Genomic DNA, 17,501 nt, shown 5'->3' on the forward strand with positions numbered 1-17,501 from the left:
AACCGCTTTGGCAATGTATATGTTTGTTTCTCATGCCAATAAAGCTTTTTAAATTTAATTTAAATTTAATAGATTACGAGGATGTACCAGAAGGAGGTTATTTGATCCAGTCTGTGTCCTCGGCCCCTGAGGACGGTGCTACGTGCGGACCCTAGAGGGCGCCATGCGGTGCAGACTCGTGTTTGTGTCCTGAAGCCCCTCCAGCCAACGTGGCCCTGCAGAACCAGTTGCCTAGTGACGGAAAACGAGAGACTGAACACTTCCTGTGTTTTGAAGACTTGCTGACAGACAGATGATTGAATAAATCCTATTCGCAATGATGCATGCGTGCTTTATCAAGTGTACTTGTACATACTTAGGAGAACCATTGCATTTATTTAGACTGTGAATCAACTTTAAAGTCGGTTTCCTTGCAGTTTGCGAGGAGTGATGAATAACTATGTGTTCATAAGAGTGGTGGGGAAAGGGAGCTATGGAGAAGTGAACTTGGTGAAACACAGAGCGGATCGGAAACAGGTAAGAACCAAAGATATATACCAATCTATACCTTCAGGGTCATTGCTCATCTAGCATCTGCACGTTGTCGAATATGATCAACAACACGCTGTGTTGGCTGACACCTCCCAGACGGGTCAAAAACTGGAATGATATAAATTATATGTATTAATATATCAATTGCATTTGGGCTTAAAAGACAGAACGGTGTCTAGACACAACGAACCATCTTGGTGTAGAATGAGCTTGAGCTCCAGATGACGTCATCAATCGTACAGTATCAGACCCGTCAATCATACAGTATCAGACCCGTCAATCATACAGTATCAGACCCGTCAATCATACAGTATCAGACCCATCAATCATACAGTATCAGACCCATCAATCATGATGATGTGACAACGCTGTAGGAACAATTTCGAAAATGGCTTTTGACGTCTAATTGACGTTAAAAGAGACGTTAAATTGACCATCCAGCATAGTGGTAATACAGGGGGCCGATGTGCAGATCCGACCTGAATCAACATGACTCACCCCTCTGGTTCACTGACTGCTCCCTCGCCCCGATCGCCTCCCCCCCCCCCCCCCCTCAGTACGTCATCAAGAAGCTGAACCTGACCAAGTCCACCAAGCGGGAGCGGCGTGCAGCGGAGCAGGAGGCCAAGCTGCTGTCCCAGCTGCGTCACCCCAACATCGTGACTTACCGGGAGTCCTGGGAGGGCGAGGACTGCCAGCTCTACATCGTCATGGGCTTCTGCGAGGGCGGGGACCTCTACCACCGGCTCAAGCAGCAGAAGGGTGAACTCCTCCCTGAGAGGCAGGTGGTGGAGTGGTTCGTCCAGATAGCCATGGCGCTCCAGGTAGGCCATATCCTAAAGGCCTTTAGGCTGTAGTGTACTACACATGCATTACGGTGAGGGACTTGGCTTATTGCATAAACAAAACCAAACCTCTAAATCACTCCTGTGCACCCCCAACTACTGCCCCTGCTTTTATAGCGCTTATAAAAGTGCTATAAAAGCAGGGGCAGTAGTTATGTAGCAGGGGTGCACAGGAGCGATTTAGAGGTTTGGTTTGGGATGAGAGGATGAGTTTCCTCTGAATATGTTTATAAGCACATCCTATCTGATTGAACAGTATCTGCATGAGAAGCACATCCTCCACCGGGACCTCAAGACGCAGAACATCTTCCTGACCAAGACCAACATCATCAAGGTGGGAGACCTTGGCATCGCGAGGGTCCTGGAGAACCAGAACGACATGGCCAGCACCCTGATCGGAACGCCGTACTACATGAGCCCCGAGCTCTTCTCCAATAAACCCTATAATCACAAGGTATACAGGCTGAGAGTGCCTATTTACTGGGTGTATAAATGTCTTCCTTAATGGATACACACATTTAGTGTTCTTGTATAATTAAGGTATTGTTGATTAATGTTGATTAGACATATTGTGTATGAGTTTTTAGGTTTGGTTCAAAATCGGTATCATTGTCTCATCATACAATGTGATGTTTCTATCTCCAGTCAGATGTGTGGGCGCTGGGATGCTGTGTATATGAAATGTCAACACTGAAGCACGCCTTCAATGCCAAGGATATGAACTCGCTGGTGTACCGCATTGTACAAGGGAAGGTAAATAATGTGTTACATGTAGTATGTTCAGCTTTAGTTTAGGCTGATTGATGATGGCCTGTTTGGGACAATGCCCAGAAACAGTGATCAAATAGTTTAGAAATGTTGCCCAATATATGTTATTATTATTATTAGGGCTGGGCAACGATTATTTTTTATTGGTGAGTTAACTTGCGATTAATCACATTTTTTAAATTCTATTTTAAATCCACTCCAATTTAAGTTAAATGAGATTATCAAATGGAATGACACATTATCATTCATACCAAATGTACTTAATAAGAAAAAACTAGACCAAGTGATCTTGAGGGAGTTTTATTTACTCACTCAGTGTGGGTTGAATATGAAACTTACGGAACACCACAGATTTGGGAATTGTAGGAAGTTAATCAGTATAATTGTAAACCAACAATTACTACAAGTGTAGTTAAATTCAAATAAGTAGCACCACAGATTTTGGAATTGTAAACAGGCTGTCACTTACTACAAGTGTAATTGAATGTAAGTAAGTGGAACTAAAAACAAAAATGATTTCTAATATGAATGTTGACATTCTGTGGGAAAAACCTTTCAATATCAAAGTGAAAAAAAATGTGTGCGTTAATGCGTCACTTTGTATTGTCGTTAAAACAAGATTGCATTAACGCATAATTAAAGGTTTAACTTGCCCTAATTATTCTATATATTATATACCCTTCTTTCTTCCCTTTTCTCCCGCTTTGCTCCCTGCTGCCTCCCCCCTCCGGGCTTTGACGTTAATGAATAACACAGTTAATAATGTGACGCAGCGTGTCATGGTTTGACCGGTCATTCTGAATGGTTTCCCTTGGATGTGCGGCCAGCTGCCCCAGATGCCGGGTCAGTACGACCCCCTGCTGGGCGAGCTCATCAGGAGCATGCTGTGCAAGAGGCCGGAGGAGCGTCCCGATGTGAAGCTCATCCTCAGGGAGCCCTACATCAAGCGGCAGATCGCCATGTTCCTGGAGGCCACCAAGCAGTAGGTCCACCTCCAACCACCTCCAAGAATCGACCGGCCGTGCACCTCTCTCTCGCTCTTGATTATGATTATTATATTTCCTCACTTGTAATACATGTTTGTAATCCACATTTCTCTGTAAACAATGTAACTTTCTTTCATTCTTTATTTCTTTCCTGTAGTTTTCATTCTTATTTTCTTTCTTCTAATTAGTACAACACGTCTTTTCTCTGTTGCTCTTTCTGTTTGTGCTGTGTTAAAGAATGGCCCCGGGGGGTCCCGTCATAGATCTGTTCTTTGGTTTGTGCTGTGTTAAAGAATGGCCCCGGGGGGTCCCGTCATAGATCTGTTCTTTGGTTTGTGCTGTGTTAAAGAATGGCCCCGGGGGGTCCGTCATAGATCTGTTCTTTGGTTTGTGTTCGTTGTGCCTCTCCAGGAAAACCGCCAAGTCCAGGAGGAAGGCTGTGGTGGCGGCCGGTGACGGCAGTGGCAGCAGTGCAGGGTGTGGCGTCTCCCCTCAGCCAAAGAGACCGCCACAGAGCCCCCCCGCCCCGCCCCTCGCCCCGCCCCGAAGGGTGAGCAGGATACTCCAGAATACTATGGAATACTCCAGAACAATAAATGACTCCATAGAACCCTGAAGACAGTGTCCAACGACCAACAACAAAAAAGACCTAACGCATGCATGTCTTTTTTGTATCTACATCAATTTGTAATTAAGTTTAGTTAGTTAAGATAGTTAAGTTAAGCTAAGTTAAGTTAGATTAATCAAAAACTGAAAACTGTTAGTTAGTTAGTTAACTGTTTTATATTTAAAGAAGTATACTACATAATACAGTATGTATATAATATGTGTTTGCTGCATATTCTGCCAGTGGAGAGTTTGTGTATGTATACATAATAATAATATGATATTCATAACATATAATTATAATCATAGTATAATTCACTCTATTTTTACTTACTTTTTTATTCCATCAATATTTGAGGAATCTGATGTAGATTAGAGTGTAGAGTGTGTGAAGCCATCAGCCGATGTGAGTTTTGTCTTTTCAATGAACTCAAACGAACCCCCCTGCTGTCCGCAGCGAGAGGGCCAGCAGAACGGCCACGTCGCCGCTCCAACACCCTCGCCCCCTTCACCTGACCCCGCCCTCAAAGCCAGCTTGGTCTCCTTGGCGACCATCAGCAGCATCAACATTGATATTCAACCAGTGCAGCAGCAGCAGCAGCAGCAGCAGCAGTGGTGGCCGGGCGGAGGGGAGGAGCCGGCGGAGACGCCGTGCCAGTGGGCCCCTTCGGCAGTGTCCGGCTCCCCAGACCGACCCGTCGCCCCCGCGGCCCCCAGGGACCGCAAGCACAAGAGGAAACCGGACCCGTCGCGGCGGCCTCTGTCCCGGCGCCGCTCCCCTCACGACGGGTCGGGCGATGGCGGCGACGGCGGCGGTGGAGGAGGAGGAGGAGGAGGAGGAGGAGGGGAGGAGGACGGAAGGAGCCGGAGGTCGCCCGGCCGTTCGCAAGCTGTGAAAGCCCAAACAGATAAGCTCGTAGTGAAGCCGGCATCACCGCCACCACCACCCCCGGGCGCAGACGACAAGGACGACACCATGGAGCTACTGAAGGAGGCGGCGGCGGTGGAGGACCCCCAGCTGGGTCTGAGCGCCGTGGCTGTGGGGGTCCACAGCTCTGCAGACCACGAGAAGGAAGCCTCAGCTGCAGATGAACCCTCCAATGGCCAAGTGAGTGTTGCCCGTTTGTTTGACTGTGGTTATTCAGAACCGAGAGTCTCCTAAAGTCCACCTCTGCTTCTTTAGGAGATCCTAGAATCGACTGAGAAGCTACTGGAGCCCTTTTCAGCCATTGCGGCTATGGTGAGTATTAAGGATATTGCACCAGGGTGTTCTCAAAGTTTAAAACGACACAATATATGTATATTTTTAAGATTTGATTAAGTCAAGATTCATATACCGGTAGTCTTTACCAAAGTAAGGAAAACAAATATCCAGGTATTTGTGTTTCTTTAGGAACCACATGAAGACACGAGCCCGTCCTCACACCCAGTATCTGGGCGGGGCGGACAGGGGGCCCCGGGCGGACAGGGGCCCCCGGGCGGACAGGGGCCCCCGGGCGGACAGGGGCCCCCGGGCGGACAGGGGCCCCCAGGCGGACAGGGGCCCCCGGGCCTCATGGGGCCTCACTTCTCCATGGAGCCGTCCCTGTGCCTGCAGCACAGACAGAGGGAGGCTGGACACATGCTCGTGGGTCCCCTCAAGGTACAAGGACTCAGCCCCGCGGTTTCACCACAGATGTGCCTTGGCACACTTTGCCTGGAAGTGAGCTTTGAACTAAAAAAGGAAAAATGTTTTCAAACTATTTGATCGAACGAGAGGTGTCCAACAAGTGAGCACTGAAACGTCCACCAAAGCTATCCACATACGTACTTGTGTCATGCAATAAGCCCTTGCATCATCCATGCATTTCAAATGAAAACGTCTCAGATTCTGTCAAATGCCACAGAAGATAAGCATCTATGGATGCATAATTATGTATTCTTAGATTAGGGGGCATTATATTAAAGATATTGTTCAAATGATCAAACACACCAAAGCGTCATCATCCTCAATAGTTTCAAATACTTTGTGGCAGTATATTTCTCGGCATATATTCTAGCATATGAATCTATAATCTCTCCGTCATTAGTCCAGGGTGCCCTCTGCCCGGCCGCTGCCCCCCCCGCCGGCCCAGCCCCCGGCGGGGGACCGGAGGAAGAGGAGCAGGGTGAGCGCAGAGAAGAAGAGGACCACCGCGGCTACCTCCTCCTCATCGTCGTCCACTAGTCCCGTCAGTAGTGGGCTGCTGGCCCTCCCACAGGTACCAAGGGCCTTCAGGCTGAGCGGGTCTGGGACCGCCGGATGGTGGCTCTGTTATAACCGCTTTGTTTTTGTTTAGGAGCGCCCTCTGTCGGCTAGAGAGAGGAGAAGGCTGAGGCAGTCCCAGGAACAGGCCGTCCAGCCAGGTGAGTCACCTTTAATCCACGAGGAAGGATGGAAAGAAAGCCCAAAACAGCTCGTCCAGGCCCTGGGTAGAGAGCAGGAGGGCATTGGCAGGGAGGTCCATAGTGGAAAACCCAGTTGAAAATACAACCTGGAGAAGTGTAAATAAAACCTCCTAAGCAGTGTGACGTTAAGAATCAATAATTGATTCAACTAGTTCCCCAAAAATGACTTTTATCATCCCAATCTTTTGCTTTGGATGTTAGAACAGTGAATCCCATCCGACGAGTTATCCAGAGGTGTGTTTCATTTGGCTCGTGTCTTGTCTTCCACAGTGGTCCACGCCGTGAGACGGGCGTCTTACGACGTCACCGCCCACCAGGGCAGGCACCAGGACGTCCGTGGCTGCAGATCGGTCTCGGAGTCGGGCGACTCGCTCAGCCAGGTGGACGTCTGCAGAGCCAGCCATGTGTTGGATGAAGACTTTGATTGACGTTGATGTCTGACATACAGGATACTTTCTTTAGTCCTTAATAAAGAACCGGCTGTGTTTTCCTCCAGAACGAGCGTCTACACGGCCAGCTGTCCGAGGAGGAGGACTGCAGCTCGTCCACCAGCTCCACCGAGCGCTCGGAGGGCGACGGCAGAGAAGGGTAAGGGCGGTTAAAGGTGCCATGACACGCCACCAGCTGTGGCGTGATTGGCCGTTACAAGCCGGTTTGAGAATCTTCCCCCTTATGTCATCACAGGTGGGCGTGTCCACCTAGAAGTGTGACGGATAGATGAGCAGCGTTTGCTACGGTCCACTGGGTAGGCTGGTGGACTGATCTATCCAGCACACAGCTAGGAGGACACGCCCACTTGTGATGTCATAAGGGGCAGATTTCCAAAACGGCTTGTAACGGCAAATCACACCACACCTGGTGGCATGTCATGGGACCTTCAACACGGTGCAGTGTCTTGCCTCAGTGTTAGGATCCTCCGTTGAGAGGATCCTTGTGACAGCACCTCGCTTTCTACAGGTTTTTTTTATTATCATAGCTTTCACCTCAGGCTAATATTCCAGATTTGGTCAAGACCTCACTTGGGGTCACCTGGTACGCCGATCGGACGGTTGGCAATTGGCTGATTTATAAGCTGTAGAGCAGGGGTCCCCAATTACTTTTCATACTGGGCCACTTTTAAAATCCCCTTGGAAACAATAGGCCACTCGACCTCCTGCCCCGTCGGCCATCGAGCAACCAAACCAATCAGCCTTAAAGCTCACCCCTTCACAGGCCTTCCAGTAGTCTTCTTGTTGTATTGTTGTTTTAAAAAATGTTAATGCACTCAGTTGTATGTGCTTTGAGATTGTACAAACGAAAAGTGTATATCAGAAAAAAAAAAAAAGAAGTATATATCAGATTGTTTTCCTTAACAGGATAATCAAACAGAAAAATGTGTTTAGAATAAAACAAATAAGTAGTCAAAGTCAAAAGTCAAATTCAAGTGTTTTATTTGTCAGATGTACAGTGCAACACAGGGTCATACTGGGCAGTGGAATTCTTAGCAAATATACACGACAATATCAGCAATAGCAACAATAAATACTGGCTTGTATTATAGAGTGTAGGGGTGCAAACGTGACCCATACTGGGATGTTCAGGTATCAGGTGTTGTTTTCATTGTTGTGTTTTAGGTTGCTAGTTGAGAAGCCTGATTGCCCAGGGGTAAAAACAGTTTGTGAGTCTGGTAGTCCCTGCCCGTATCCTTCGGTAGCATCTACCAGATGGCAGCAGTGAGATAGATAGATAGATAGATAGATAGATAGATAGATAGATAGATAGATAGATAGATAGATAGATAGATAGATAGATAGATAGATAGATAGATAGATAGATAGATAGATAGATAGATAGATAGATAGATAGATAGATAGATAGATAGATAGATAGATAGATAGATAGATAGATAGATAGATAGATAGATAGATAGATAGATAGATAGATAGATAGATAGATAGATAGATAGATAGATAGATAGATAGATAGATAGATAGATAGATAGATAGATAGATAGATAGATAGATAGATAGATAGATAGATAGATAGATAGATAGATAGATAGATAGATAGATAGATAGATAGATAGATAGATAGATAGATAGATAGATAGATAGATAGATAGATAGATAGATAGATAGATAGATAGATAGATAGATAGATAGATAGATAGATAGATAGATAGATAGATAGATAGATAGATAGATAGATAGATAGATAGATAGATAGATAGATAGATAGATAGATAGATAGATAGATAGATAGATAGATAGATAGATAGATAGATAGATAGATAGATAGATAGATAGATAGATAGATAGATAGATAGATAGATAGATAGATAGATAGATAGATAGATAGATAGATAGATAGATAGATAGATAGATAGATAGATAGATAGATAGATAGATAGATAGATAGATAGATAGATAGATAGATAGATAGATAGATAGATAGATAGATAGATAGATAGATAGATAGATAGATAGATAGATAGATAGATAGATAGATAGATAGATAGATAGATAGATAGATAGATAGATAGATAGATAGATAGATAGATAGATAGATAGATAGATAGATAGATAGATAGATAGATAGATAGATAGATAGATAGATAGATAGATAGATAGATAGATAGATAGATAGATAGATAGATAGATAGATAGATAGATAGATAGATACTTTATTCATCCCATAGGGAAATTTTAGGCACCCAGTAGCATATACATACATACACACACATATCTCACACATATAAAAGTAATATAAAACACTCACAGGTACATAAAATAAAATGAAGGGGGAAGGAGTACAGCGCATGTGGAGTCATAAGAAAAGTAAAAAAGAAAAGTGAATAACATTAGTGTTACATTGATATTGCATGCAAATGTTGGTCGGTATGAGGAGGCAGATTGGGGCCCTTCCTGTGGGTTAATATGGGTTCATTTGGGCTCACAGGGCCAAGAAGTTTGGAACCACCACTCAGCTAGGATCTTTTGAATCAGACATTTACGATATTTTTCCTCCTTCATTCCTTCTAAGCAGGAAGACTGAATCTACCGACATGCATGATCTGGTTCAGATGATGACCCAGACACTACGAATGGATGGCCGAGAAGGTGTTAACGACATCATGTGCGAAAGCACTGCCTTGCCAGAGTTTAAACTCAACAGGAAGTACAGGGACACGCTGGTGCTTCACGGGAAGGCTTGGGAGCAAACCGACTTTCCACTCAATGATTTACCCACAGGTGAGCTGGAGGCTTTCTTTATTCTCATGCCCTCACATGTGTTGTGTTGTAGAGCCTTCCTGACAGCAAAGTATTTGATTTAATGGAGGTGGTCATCAGAGAGACAATGGGCTTACATGGTTCTTGAAGGGAGATGTTCACATCCTGGGCAGGAACAAGAAAGTATTCCAGGTCTGATACTAACAAAACAAAGGTGAGTGGAGTGACCGTCAGAGTCATGGATTGGCCTTGAGTGACAGGAGAGGCCAAGTTTATTTCCAATACACTATTGGGAAGTGGACATGTCTGCAAGAATAGAGATAGAGAAGTCAGGGGATTTCAATTGTACAGAAGAAGGGAACTATCTCCTAAGTGCAAGAATGTATACAGATCCCTTTTACAGATGCCTTCTGACTAGAAGTAAAGTAAAAAAGGTCTCAAAAATCTCATTTTGTGATATTATTATAGGGATCTGTTTTTTTTGTTGTTGTTTTTTTATCAAAAAAAAGTTTTTTTGATAAATGAGCAGGTACAAGTAAAATGTTCTTGTTGCACCACCTCAGGGCCGGCCAAGATCCGGAGGGCCATCGAGTGCCTGAGGACGGACGTGGTGAAGGGCCTGGGGGTCAAGCTGCTGGACAGAGTCCTGGAGCTCATGGAGGAGGAGGACGACCACAAACGACAAGTAACTGGTCCTCATTTATAAAGTGCTTTTATCCAAAGCGCTTTGCAGCGTTGACTGACATTCACACATTCACACACCGACGGCGGAGTCGACAGCCATCTTGTCAGGAGCAATTGTGAGGGTGAGGCGTCTCGCTCAGGGACACCACGACACTCAGCTAGGAGCCGGGGATCGAACCAGCAACCTTGCGGTCACCAGCCAACCCACTCTACCTCCTGAGCTAATGCCACAGGGACTGGAACCAAGCACCTCATATGACACGCCGCCGATAAACCTTGCCATACCCAAATTCATGTGTTAATTTAAATCCCTTGAAGTTTGCCTTTATATTAAATAATAGGGTGTTAAGATGGGGTTCAATTGGTTATTGAGTTTTGCGTGTACCGTTTAAAAACGTAATGGAGAATGTAGTCATCCCAATTATTTTTCTTTTTTTATATACCCCGATGTCAATCAATCACAATTCATATTGTAAAAAAAATATTTGAACTCTTTCCTCACAGGTGTGCCTTCGCGAACAAATGGGAGAAGAGAAGTACCTGGCCTATGCTGTGATGGTGAGGCAGCTGAAGTTCTTTGAAGATATTTCCTTCAAGGGATGAAAAACAAGATCTGTCCGTGTCTAACCTAAGATGATGTTGTGTAGTTGTTCCTATGTTCAAAGTGTATTACTGTTATCTAATATTTTTTTAAATTGTATCTAATTTTTTGCACAACTTCTGAGATATGTTTAGTATTATAACTATGCAACTATTATGATCCTTTCCATTTTTTTTGTTAGAAGTCACCTTCAGCAGTAGGTGCTACTATAAAGTTTATAATTCTATAATTAAGGCTGGAATGCAAGCTATTGTCTGAATGCTTTACCTTTTAATGAAGGGCATAGATCACGTTTGTAATGCTTTAAGTTAATGTAGGTGTTCTGTGGTTATCTACAACAGTCTCAAATAAACTTTAGGAATTTGTTACCTTTTTCATATTAAGAATCGACTAAACACATTTACATGCTGAAAACTTTACAGCAATAACACCTTAAAGTATTTTCTTCATATGCATTTCTCCATTATCCAAGCGGTAGTGGGCCAAAACGACTAAACAAACAAAAGGTGTTGGTTGGATGGATAGGCAAAATTCAACTGCCAGCAATCATTGATCTGACAGCCATCAGAAACAGTGAGCCAGGAAGGTTATTCTGAGCTTTTCAGTTGTAAATTGAGAAGTGTTTTCTTCCACCTGTGGTGGAGCAATGATAATGCTGTATGTGTGAATGTGATGGACGGTCAGAGCCGGTCAATGTGGAAAGGGAAGTCTGGGGCCCCCTGCGACCTGACCCCGGAGAAGCGGTTTTGAAGATGAGGAAGATGAGCCAAGATGAGCAAATCAGGGAAGAGCTCTGCTCTGTCAGTATTAATAAAAACATAATATAATTGAATATGGATAATTTACTCAAATATGTTCAGTTATGGATTTATTAATTTTGACAGACAATTCATCACCAAGTGACAAACATTGTAACAAAGTCAGCCTTCAAATGTGGATCAAAATATCATCCCTTACAAAATCACATCAAACCAATGAATCGGGTGGGGAGGGATTATTTGTGTTTCTTCTTCTTGAGAGATTCTGGTTTGGGAGCAGCTTCCACGGGGCTCTCTGGTAGCGCGGGCTGCCAGGCCAGAGGGTTCCTCCTGTACATTGGCCACGGAGGGAGGGTCAGCTGAGAGGAGAAAAGAGGAAAATATTATATGTAGAATGAGGTTCTTCTTCATGTAAATTATTGGTTGGTTTAAGTATTATATAAGTATTAGGGTTGAAGAGACCACATTTAAATAGACAACGGAAAATTACTTACCACGCAAGATATAGCAAAACCAGCCAATACTATATAAACCGTCCAGCCAAACTGTTCAATAACCAGACCATAGATAAACCCGATCACCTGAAGGACAACCCATAAGCATAAGGATTAATCATTCAATGCATCCACACATCATGTATACAGGACAGGTCTTAATATAGGTTTCTTACCGCAGATACAAGTACTATTCCTTGGAAGATCTGCTCAGCCAACTTCTGGCCTTTATAGTCCTGGAAGTTAAAACATTTTTTAAAAGTCGGTATGAAACAAGCACAGCAGTAATCGTAGCTCAAAGTAAGTTAATATAGCCTTGTCAAATAGTTTTGGCTCGTTGCTAGATTTGTATGAACATGGGAATCATACAAAAGTGGCATACATCCCAGAAACACTAAATATGGTCTGATATATATATATCTATATATATAGATATATAGAAAGATATATAACCATCTACACATGGATCGGAAGGATGTTTGCACGGTGCAGAACGAGCAATCAAAGAAAGATATGAATGTATTGAACATTAGTAATGTGCACATAGCTATGCTGTATGAATGCATGTATGATGAATTCATTTCAGAAGCTAAATAGTATATTATATCTATAGATATATAGATATAATAATAGTAGAGTCTGCTTTGGCGCAACAAAAACGAGATACAAAAAAGCATGGCAAGTACTATACTCTTCAGAGCAAAAACAAGAATGGATGTAGATATTTTGAACAGATATAACATTCAGGAGCACTTGAAAACGTACCATATGTGTTGGAATGCTGTTGAATTTTGAAAACATAGCGATGACTTATAACAACAGTTCTCGCAATAGATTTTTATTTCCGGTATCCAAACGCTACGTATAACAACTATGTGCAAGACGGACGAAAACCAGCGCTGCGCAGGTTCGCAGATCGTGTGACTATTCGGATCGGCTGAAGAGGTGTAGAAACCATGACAACAACCACGGCTGGAGCCGCTCCATTCAGCTAGAGGTCTGCGGGTGGTTGGTCCGGGTCCTCGGGTCGTCCGATAGACTGCCCAACATCAGCACAACTTACGTATTTAAATAAAAAATTTGACCCGATTCTAAAGAATATTTAAATATTTAAATACACCGAATCTACTTAATTTAGAATTAAACCATGTTCATATTACATACAACAGCTGTATTCAATAATATTTATATCAGGCAATGATATAGCCATCTATTACTGCAGCATTGGAAGCCTGAGGTTGAGTTGGCACTTGGCAGTGTTTGCTTTGTGCGTCTGTTTACATTTAGTAAAACGGGATCATGTAAACAATACAAATCATACATTTAGATGGGCCAGTTTTAATTTAATTTGGCCATCTTTTATTGGCTCATTTCTGTGAGCGATGCAGTTACCAGACTAAGCTTCACAACAGTCGACCCACAGTCGGTAAAATATAATATAACTGCACTGGTGTTTCATCTTACTGATCACGATTACTGATCAGTTTACATCATGACATTGAGGAGAGGTAAGTTAAGTCCGAATACTTTTTTTATTTTATTTTTTACTTTTAGTTATTTCCACGTTTAAAATCAATGGATGGAGCAATTTTAACTTCTCAGTAAGGATTATGTGAGATTAAACACGTGGGTTCATTCCCAAACACAATGTAACATCATTTACGTCATTTTCTCCAGTGAACATGTGGTTTTGTCTTTCAGTGAATGTGGTGATTCTGGTGCTGCTGGTAGTCGCCTTCTTGATTGTAATTCAACGAAATCTCTTAAATCTTAATGACTTTTTAAAGAAAGAAACTCCAGGTATGTTTTATGTGTTGCCAACTAGAACGTGTGTGTTCAATGTGCTGATTCTGTCTTCCAAGTTGTTTTGTGTTTTCTATGCGGTACTCTCATGTCCATGATGATGATGATGATGATCGAATTCAACTCTGATGATTCCATATTCTCTAGATTCAGTTTCGGGGGTGATCCTTCCCTTTGAATCGGACGTGTCCCCTGGTGTCAAACCAGACTCCATAAGGACGGGGGATGAGATCCCTGTTGTCATCACTGCCGCTGAGGAGAGACTGGGTGCTGTGGTGGCAGCAATAAACAGCATCTATCAGAACACCAAAGCCAACGTGGTGTTCAACATAGTGGCCCTCAACGGCACAGTGGATCATCTACAGTGAGACAAAACACAAATGTGCAGTACTATCACGACAATGCTATCTAAACGATTGTTTTCTAAAAACGACTTAATTTGGCATAAATAGCTTGCATGTTTGGCTTGGCATGAATCCTTTGTATCTGTCTGCAGGGAGTGGTTGAGTAGGACCAGGCTCAACAATGTCAAGTACAAGATAATTGTTTTCAAAGCTGATGTCCTAAATGGCAAAATATCAAAAGATCCCAAGAGACTGGAAACCGTGAAGCCGGTAACACAGCCCATTCACTCTCACTAAAGGCAATGGGAACTGATTGAATCCACTTTTGCTTTTAAAACAAATGTTATGTTATCCCAGTTAACGTTTGCTAGGTTTTATCTGCCCTTCTACTTACCTGAAGCTGAGAAAGCCATCTATCTAGACGATGATGTCATTGTACAAGGTAAAAGACAGTGAATGATTCCTTATTTATGCCTTAATTCTCTTGTTACTTTGTTTTTGTATATTTGCATATTAAAACCGCTAAAATATCCGCTAAAATCCGTTAGTGACCAAGATCCAGAAATATTATTAGTCCAAATAGAAATCTTGTTCAAGAGCTGTGCTCTGCTTCGTACTAACTGCATCTTTACATATGATCTTTGTCTTAAGGAGATATTAAAGACCTTTATGAAACCAGCTTGAAACAGGGACACGCAGCAGCCTTTTCAGATGACTGTGATTCGGCCTCCATCAAGGGTATCGTACACGGGGCTGGGAACCAGGTGGGTGAGGACACACCAGACGGCTGGTAAACCACTCTGGTGCTCTTGAACCTTCCCCTCACTGAACTGCGTGTGTCCATCAGAATTACTACATCGGCTTCCTGGACTTCAAGAAGGAAGCCATCAAGAAGCTGGGGATGAGGGCCAGGACGTGCTCCTTCAACCCCGGGGTGATCATAGCGAACCTTACCGAGTGGAGGAACCAGAACATCTCCAGCCAGCTGGAGCACTGGATGGAGCTCAATGCACAGTGAGTCTAACCGCTGCCCCTGTCTGGCTTGGTTGGGACAGGAAGGCGTTCGTTTTTGGGTCATTCCCACTTGCAGATGATTGCTGATGCACTATAGTGACGCTTTGAGTACAAGGGTTGTCCAACAAATACCTTGATGGGGATTGCATTAACCTCTTCTTCAGGTGGTATGGAAAAAATGTGTCAAACTTGCACTGAATGTAACACATTCAGTCATTGCAACACATTTTTATTTTATTTGGCCATGCACACAAAAATGCAACACAACAATTGTGCTTTGTGTGGCAAGCTTTGCATTACTGTGCGATTGTGCAACCGTAATTGCTTAAGGTTGAATTCTGAAGTATTTTCACTCTAATGAATGAATCGAATGCCAATTGATTTTCCAGGCAGGATCTTTACAGCAACACGTTGGCAGACAGCATCACCACCCCTCCACTTCTTATCGTGTTCTACAAACATCACTCCTCCATCGACCCCATGTGGCACGTCAGGCACCTTGGTAAGTACTTCAGCCACCGACGACTACCGATCTGTGTTCGACTGCACTGGCCTTTTTTATTGAATCAAACTGTACTTCATTTTCAGAATATTCAGATTAACGTAGACAAATGTTGCCGTCCATCACTACCAAATTAAAGATGAAAGGCTCTCTGCCACAGGCCCATAGTGTGATAAAATATTACACTCCACCTGTCTGCTACTACTGTTACGTTCAATCTTAGGTTAAAGGGGACATATTACACCACCAGATGTGAGTGTAATTAGCCATTACAGGCCGTTGTGCCGCTTCTGACATCAAGTGGGCGTATCCACCTAGATGTGTGCTGGACAGATCAGTCCACCCGCCTACCCAGTGGAACGTAGCAAACGCTGCTCATCTGTCCGTCACACATCTAGGTGGACACGCCCACCTGTGATGATAGACGCAGCACATTTTCAAAAAGGCTTGTAATGGCTAATCACGCTCACACCTGGTGGCATAATATGTCCCCTTTAAAGGACACCTCACATCTACACACCATAAGACTGTCTGCTGCTCTATATTGTGTATTTAATGTACTGCTTAATGCTTAAGGCTCCACAGGGGCCGGCCAGCGATACTCGGCCCAGTTTGTGAAGGCAGCGAAGCTCCTCCACTGGAACGGGCATTACAAACCCTGGGGGGTGAAGTCCGCCTACTCGGACGTCTGGGAGAAGTGGTACATCCCGGACCCCACGGGGAAGTTCAGTCGTCTTCGCAGACACTCAGGAGAGTAACGGCGTGATGAATGACCTGCTCTGGCAAAGTGACCATGGCTGTGGAAATCTCAGGAATAACTTGGTTAGTTAGCGGGTTAGTTGCCCCTCATACATGCCAAGGACCTCATTTAGAACGCCACACACATGCATTGATGAATCATAATCAACCAATTAAGAGGTGGCACATGTGGACGCCCACTACCGACCCTAAATGGTCAACTCATCCAGAATGCAGAGGGATCTGGAGCAGAGTTACTGGACCTACTAGAACCCCCCCAAAACATTACATCATAAACCTGCAGCCACGGCTGCAGTTACCCAATCATTTAAGGTCATAGGAGAGAACGTGTAGACCTGAGGTTTTGGCCGCATGTCCAGCTTCTACATGAGGCCCTGGTCACATATTTCCTTCCGTTCATGATTCATTCCCATTCTTCACTCCGCACCAAGTTTTTAAATGAGTGCTTTTGTTTTGAGCAGTGTATAGTGGACAATGGGTGTTTGTCTCCTTGTCTAAAGCCTTGGACTTTTAATGGGTCTCCAAATATTTGTATATATGTGAAGGTGATATATATTTTTATCATGCTACATCAATCCTATGCTTTTGTAGAAGGACACCAAAGGATTAGTGTTGATGAAATAACTGACCACTCAGCAACCCGTCCTAATCCAGCAGTAATACCACTATATTCTTAAATAGCCAAATTATCAGATTGCCATTTAATCTATTGGGACCAATTTCAAGAAGGAATTGAAGTATTGAGTGTCCTTGCAGTCGTTACCCATCTCGTATTTATCCACAATAACTTCTATCAGCTGCCATTTGATGTCATACAGCATCATGCCTCTAATCTAGACTGTTACATTCCGTGGAAATACCTTTTGTAGTTGGCTGTACTAACATTAATGAAATGGAAAATTGTATCTTGAACTGGATAGTTTTACTGCCTTCATGAACCTTTTGCTTTGATTTAATAACCACCAGGTGGTTGGAGGCATGGATTTTAAATATGCAAACCACTAACCAGTGCACCTCCAGCAACGGCAAATTTGCACAGAATTCATTCAAACACCATTGCCATTATTTCTAGTCTTGGCTTTTAGCAAATCCTGCTGCAACCATTCTTTTGTATACTTGCTTCAATAAAGTGTTTGACAATTACTAGATTATTTTTTTTATATCCTTTCT

General features: G+C 43.5%; 3 protein-coding genes and 1 long non-coding RNA gene across 5 annotated transcripts; 3 read left to right on the forward strand and 1 right to left on the reverse strand.

Annotated features, from left to right (window-relative positions):
• Positions 1-318: 318 nt before the first annotated feature.
• On the forward strand, positions 319-10,976 carry nek4 (NIMA-related kinase 4). Its single transcript, XM_084463487.1, has 16 exons — positions 319-516; positions 1,089-1,355; positions 1,633-1,830; positions 2,022-2,129; positions 2,972-3,126; positions 3,542-3,680; positions 4,194-4,551; positions 4,645-4,739; positions 5,241-5,378; positions 5,806-5,976; positions 6,055-6,121; positions 6,434-6,543; positions 6,660-6,751; positions 9,188-9,458; positions 9,902-10,057; positions 10,561-10,976. Exons 1-16 carry the CDS (start codon positions 430-432, stop codon positions 10,657-10,659), a joined length of 2,511 nt encoding a protein of 836 aa, XP_084319613.1. The 5' UTR covers positions 319-429; the 3' UTR covers positions 10,660-10,976.
• LOC311338631 lies at positions 4,760-5,240 on the forward strand. The gene is made up of 3 exons (XR_014633172.1): positions 4,760-4,844; positions 4,920-4,976; positions 5,130-5,240. It is a non-coding gene; the product is annotated as an uncharacterized lncRNA (long non-coding RNA).
• A 536-nt stretch (positions 10,977-11,512) lies between the features above and the next one.
• Positions 11,513-12,814, reverse strand: spcs1 (signal peptidase complex subunit 1). Its single transcript, XM_084463918.1, has 4 exons — positions 12,675-12,814; positions 12,086-12,145; positions 11,910-11,996; positions 11,513-11,774 (listed from the first exon to the last, which is right to left on the reverse strand). The coding sequence occupies exons 1-4, from the start codon at positions 12,708-12,710 to the stop codon at positions 11,652-11,654; spliced, it is 306 nt and encodes a 101-aa protein (XP_084320044.1). The 5' UTR covers positions 12,711-12,814; the 3' UTR covers positions 11,513-11,651.
• Positions 12,815-13,159: 345 nt separating this feature from the next.
• Positions 13,160-17,477, forward strand: glt8d1 (glycosyltransferase 8 domain containing 1). Of its 2 annotated transcripts, none has more exons than XM_084464066.1 (9): positions 13,160-13,417; positions 13,611-13,709; positions 13,860-14,076; positions 14,209-14,326; positions 14,414-14,498; positions 14,708-14,820; positions 14,904-15,070; positions 15,460-15,572; positions 16,149-17,477. In XM_084464066.1, exons 1-9 carry the CDS (start codon positions 13,402-13,404, stop codon positions 16,328-16,330), a joined length of 1,110 nt encoding a protein of 369 aa, XP_084320192.1. In that variant the 5' UTR covers positions 13,160-13,401; the 3' UTR covers positions 16,331-17,477. The 2 variants fall into 2 exon arrangements, with proteins under 2 accessions (XP_084320192.1, XP_084320193.1); XM_084464067.1 differs by having other exon boundaries at positions 16,158-17,477.
• Positions 17,478-17,501: the final 24 nt, after the last annotated feature.

The sequence above is a fragment of the Micromesistius poutassou genome (genome assembly GCF_964030765.1).
Source record: "Micromesistius poutassou genome assembly, chromosome: 2".
Taxonomy (NCBI): Eukaryota; Metazoa; Chordata; class Actinopteri; order Gadiformes; family Gadidae; genus Micromesistius; species Micromesistius poutassou.

What these genes read in the sequence shown, in the direction of transcription:
- nek4 (XM_084463487.1), top strand. Translation starts at nt 430, where the DNA reads ATGAATAACTATGTGTTCATAAGAGTGGTGGGGAAAGGGAGCTATGGA. An exon ending in ACCGCATTGTACAAGGGAAG is followed by an intron (nt 2,130 to 2,971) that starts GTAAATAATGTG and finishes ATGTGCGGCCAG; the next exon opens with CTGCCCCAGATGCCGGGTCA. An exon ending in TGCTCGTGGGTCCCCTCAAG is followed by an intron (nt 5,379 to 5,805) that starts GTACAAGGACTC and finishes CTCCGTCATTAG; the next exon opens with TCCAGGGTGCCCTCTGCCCG.
- spcs1 (XM_084463918.1), bottom strand. Translation starts at nt 12,710, where the DNA reads ATGTTTTCAAAATTCAACAGCATTCCAACACATATG. An exon ending in GAATAGTACTTGTATCTGCG is followed by an intron (nt 11,997 to 12,085) that starts GTAAGAAACCTA and finishes GTTGTCCTTCAG; the next exon opens with GTGATCGGGTTTATCTATGG. An exon ending in GTTTTGCTATATCTTGCGTG is followed by an intron (nt 11,775 to 11,909) that starts GTAAGTAATTTT and finishes TTCTCCTCTCAG; the next exon opens with CTGACCCTCCCTCCGTGGCC.
- glt8d1 (XM_084464066.1), top strand. An exon ending in GGCACAGTGGATCATCTACA is followed by an intron (nt 14,077 to 14,208) that starts GTGAGACAAAAC and finishes ATCTGTCTGCAG; the next exon opens with GGAGTGGTTGAGTAGGACCA. An exon ending in TGGATGGAGCTCAATGCACA is followed by an intron (nt 15,071 to 15,459) that starts GTGAGTCTAACC and finishes TTGATTTTCCAG; the next exon opens with GCAGGATCTTTACAGCAACA.